This window comes from Penaeus vannamei, chromosome 29 (genome assembly GCF_042767895.1).
Source record: "Penaeus vannamei isolate JL-2024 chromosome 29, ASM4276789v1, whole genome shotgun sequence".
NCBI classification, from domain to species: Eukaryota; Metazoa; Arthropoda; class Malacostraca; order Decapoda; family Penaeidae; genus Penaeus; species Penaeus vannamei.
The window spans coordinates 27,429,999-27,434,998 of NC_091577.1; the positions used below are offsets into that span (position 1 = coordinate 27,429,999).

Here is a 5,000-nt window from a genome sequence, read left to right on the forward strand (position 1 = left end):
TACTTCATACTTTCAAAATGTATCTATTTCATTTTCATTTTCATTTCAAATTTCCAAACACAATTTCTAATCTTCATTATTCAATGGAAATATCATCAAATTAAAGATTTGAAATAAACTATACACAAAAACAATTCTTTAATTATCAACCAATAATTTTGAAATGTTTATATTAAAAAACTGGTATATAAAGTATAACATAGAGATTCTTAAAAACAAGTCTTCTGAGAAAATGCAAATATTAGATGACTGACTAATATCTCCAGCCTTTCAAAGAAAACATTAAATTTACTTTTTGTAATAACATTTTACAATATACATAATCTTTTTACCAGAACACATTAGTATTTACATGCAATGATGACCTTAAATATTCATGCTAAATGTACTGTTCCCCATTAGTTGTAAGAATCCATGCATTGTACTTTTTTACACCTTTTTACAACGGGAAAATGAACAATTTGATAAAAAGAGAAGGAAATTTCTATTTCACATACAAATGTATCATGTCACTGCAAAATGTAAATGAAGAAGTACATAATACATAATATATCAATTCTAGTGATTATATAAAAAAGCAAAAAAATCATGAGCATTATAACATCTGCAAACTCTGAAGTGATTTACAATTTACAGATATCTATGTAAGCAATCTATATATAGTTAACTATAAATAATCCTATCTTGAACATTACAACAAATATCCAAGCAATATCTGAATATGATTCAAAATTCAACAGTAATCACAGGAGAGAGTATTCCTAAAAACTTCAACATATTTTAAGCTTGAAGAAGGTAAAATGCATTCATCTCAGGACATAAGGGAAGTAAAAACAGCTAGGACATGATAATATGGTTGACAAGCTTTGGGACTGCTTATGTGTTACTGTTTTAGGAATATATTCTTTATTGGGAAACAATAAATGGAACTTCACTGCTAACCTGCAAACTAAATAAAATCAAATTCTGAGTAACAGATATATAAACCGCAAACAGCATAATAAAAGTATCAGATAATTATATATACACAATGCTTGGAATGATAACTGCCTGACTTATGAATACTCTTCTTCTTTTGGATATATATTTTCTCTCTCTCTTTCTTTTCCATCTTTATCTCCAACATATGCTCCTCTCATTCACATAATGAAATAACAATCCCCTACTTCTCTTCCAGAAATATTTGTTCTAAATTGGAATACAAAAAGCATTTTATAACAAATAAGGTTTTGACCCGTTCCATGGGAAACCTGAAGTGGAAAATGGGCATGCATCTGCTAGTGTGAATGTGTAGGTGAAGCTCTATTTCATCATGCACTAAAATGGGGGCAGATATATTTGCCATGAACAAAACCACATCCATATCGTGCTCTTCTTCTTTCTATTCTCCTGCTTATCTTCTGCTCTTTCCCTGACTCTTTCTCCCTATGATACTCTATGCTTTTAGGAAATATCCCTGAAAATAATTAGATTTGTATTTCTGGGACCAATAATCCAGGTTTTTTTTAATTGTCATTTCACACCAAAATACCTTAATATAATTAGTATAACGATATTAAATGTAATATCCGATTTCTGCAGGAGCTGCCAATTCATTATTTATGCCCATATCTGCATGTAATCATGCTATATAAATCTATATATGAACATAATCTTACAAGTAGAAAACACTTTAAAATACATATAGAACTTTATAGCCATAGTCTATACCACAAAATATCTCTACAGCCTTAAATAACAAGTTCTAGTGATTTCACATCCCTCATGCAAAAGCTTCTGTCATTTTCACATATCATATTTCCAAGTTAGTGAAACATTAAAACTAAATGTATTTTGAAAATTTTCTCCTTCATTGCATTATTAGTATAAGAATGGAATAAAGATCTACTGTATAGGCATAATTCTATACAATAACATGCAACAACAGTAGTGGTTTTGCATGACACCCAAGTTGTAACATGTCGCAAGGTTAACACCAAGTGTTTGTATATTAAACTTTCCAGTGTATTTTACTGTTCTCCCTACTCTGTTGTTTTCCTGATTCTTGTTGTTTAAGATGAAATCACTTTGAACAGAAAAATAATAACTTCAAAGAAAATAAATTTTGGGATTGGAGGGGAAAATCCTTAAAACTAGCTTCTTTGCAATGGATAGTATAAAACACATATAAGATATTTTAACATGTACATGCATACTTGACTTACACATGTAAAAAAATATATATAACAATCAATCAAATCAAATAAATAAACAAAATCTCAAAAATCAGTAACTAAACATCACATCAAAAATCCCGTAACTGGGAAATACTGTAAAAATGCTGACAGTACCTTGGCCTCCTGGGTACATACAGCGGAAAATACGACCCAGCTCCTCTGCTTGGATACGCCCTGCTGGAGTTAGTTCTCCGCCCCACTTCAGGATCAACACAAGAGAGGGTTCACGAGGAGAGTCACCTTTGGGGTGTGAATAAACATGAAGTATACAAATTAACTAGAAATATATTTAAAAAAGGCATTCCAGGATATAAACTACAATAAGACTAAACAGGTGTGATGACTGAATGATAATATGTAAATAGAATAATATGTAATATAAATGTGACAAAATGATGTAATCATTTAAAGAATGGTCATGAATAATTGGCAACATTGTGAGGGGGGGGGGGACCTGACATGCTTTAAATCATACCAAATGAAACATGGATGTGTATATGAATATGTATGTGAGTATGCTTGTAATGAACATGTATACATATACTTAAACATATATATATAAATATATATATATATATATATATATATATATAAAATGTATATATATATATATATATATATATATATATATATATATATATATATATATATATATATATATATATAAAATGCATATGTATGTATATGTATGTATATATATATACATATATATGTATATATATATATATATATGTATATATATATATATATATATATATATATATATATATATATATACATATATATATATATATATACATATACATATACATATACACATATATATATATATATATATATATATATATATATATATACATATATATATATATATATATATATATATATATATATATACATATATATACATATACATATATATATATATATATATATAAATATTTAGATATATAGATATATATATGTATAAATAAATATATATATATACATACATTATATATATATATATATATATATATATATATATATATATATACATTATATATATATATACATTATATATATATATATATATATATATATATATATATATATATATATATATATATATATATATATATATATATATATATATATATATATATATATATATATATATATATATATATATATAAACATAAATGTCAAAGAAAAAAATGTGAACCAAATTTTTCATTTCTCACTCCTAAACAGTTCTAAAACATTAATTAATATATGAGACAAAATAAAAAAATCAAAAAGAATACTAACTCACCTTCTTCACTGCTTGAACGTCTTTTCCATCCTCTTGGTTGGTATTTCAACTGAACTTTGCGATTGATACCCGAGAAGTGGCCATACCTGCAAATTTGGGATACTTTGACTTGATCTGCTATCAAAGAGGTGGATAAAAACACATAAATAAAGACACTGAAATTTTTGTATCTTTATTATTCTGAATGTTTATGCACTGCAAAAGAAAGACACAATAATATTATTTACTTAATTTTCCCTTTTTATTAATGAATTCTGTATGCAGTTAATAAGCCAAATATATTTTTCATATGTGAAAAGTTATTTTCTTTGAACTGGCATACCCTTATCAAAATGTATCACACGATAATGAAACCATGATATCCAAATGTATATTGACCAATTACACATTAGGATATCATAGTATAAAAGTTTCTCTAATAATAAGAAAACATCAATTTATAGGAACACTTTATAGCTTACCATATTATATAACAATCAATATCTCTTTACAGACATATAGTTCAGAAACACTTTTACTAAATATTACTGTTTTAGCACAAAGAAGAAATATCACAGCAAGACAGATAATACCCTATACAAAGAGTACATAAACATATGAATGTAATATCAACCATCAGATAATTTTAGCAGAAAGGTTAAGAAGAATCTTTTAGTTAGAGAAGTTTGATCTCTCTTCAAGCACATAACATTGGTATTGGAAACGTATCCACCAAAATCAGTTATGTCACACTAAGATTTTGGAAGGAAATCAAAAGAAAATTAAATGGGTAATTAGCAGTAAGTAGAATAGTTTAAACTGCAGTTAGTGTTAAATTCCTCTATCACAAATACGGCCACAAAAAAATACCCAAAAAAGCATCGAAAACGGTAAAAGTAATTGGAAAAATCTACATCTACCTCACAAGTAAAGGAATGTCTATGCACATATATCATGCATACCTGTACTATGAAAATCAATAAATAACAAAAAGATCAATTAACCTATATACATATAAGCAAACAATCAAAAATAACATAAACAATACCACAAAATCAGGACTAAAAGACCATGTCACCTTCGGCCTCATCACAAGGAACAACTTGTAAAGGCAATTACGTGCAAAAACCTCATTAATGGGAAATACTGTCTTAACGTCCTCATGACAACGCATAAGTTTCCTGTCACACCACCTACACCTCACAGAATGGTATGTGGAAGTAATAAATGGCTTTGTTTTAATCAATGCATGCATTCTCATCTTCTTTACTTCTGACTGATTGAACAATAATGCCAATCAGGAATGATCAAAACTAGAATTATTGGTGTATAACAAACCTATATTGGAAATCCTCTTCTTACAATATATAGCTTCTGAAAACATTTACAAATATTATTTTACTACAGAGTATCTTGATGTGTGTTACTCTGGAAAGCTGTTCTCAAAATGAATGGGATAACATTAATTATTCAGTTATCTTTTAATGTCACTTTTTTTAACCCTTACCACA

General features: G+C 27.1%; 1 protein-coding gene across 4 annotated transcripts in view; it reads right to left on the bottom strand.

The window, feature by feature from the left end:
• The window catches only part of LOC113820313 (inositol hexakisphosphate and diphosphoinositol-pentakisphosphate kinase 2), a 124,488-nt gene that overhangs the window by 39,119 nt on the left and 80,369 nt on the right, over nt 1–5,000 (bottom strand). For all 4 annotated transcript variants that reach the window (XM_070142647.1, XM_070142645.1, XM_070142644.1 and 1 more), the window contains 2 exons: nt 3,511–3,596; nt 2,331–2,456 (listed from right to left, as the gene is read on the bottom strand). In XM_070142647.1, coding sequence (XP_069998748.1) covers nt 2,331–2,456; nt 3,511–3,596 — 212 coding nt within the window. The remainder of the gene's footprint in view (nt 1–2,330; nt 2,457–3,510; nt 3,597–5,000) is intronic.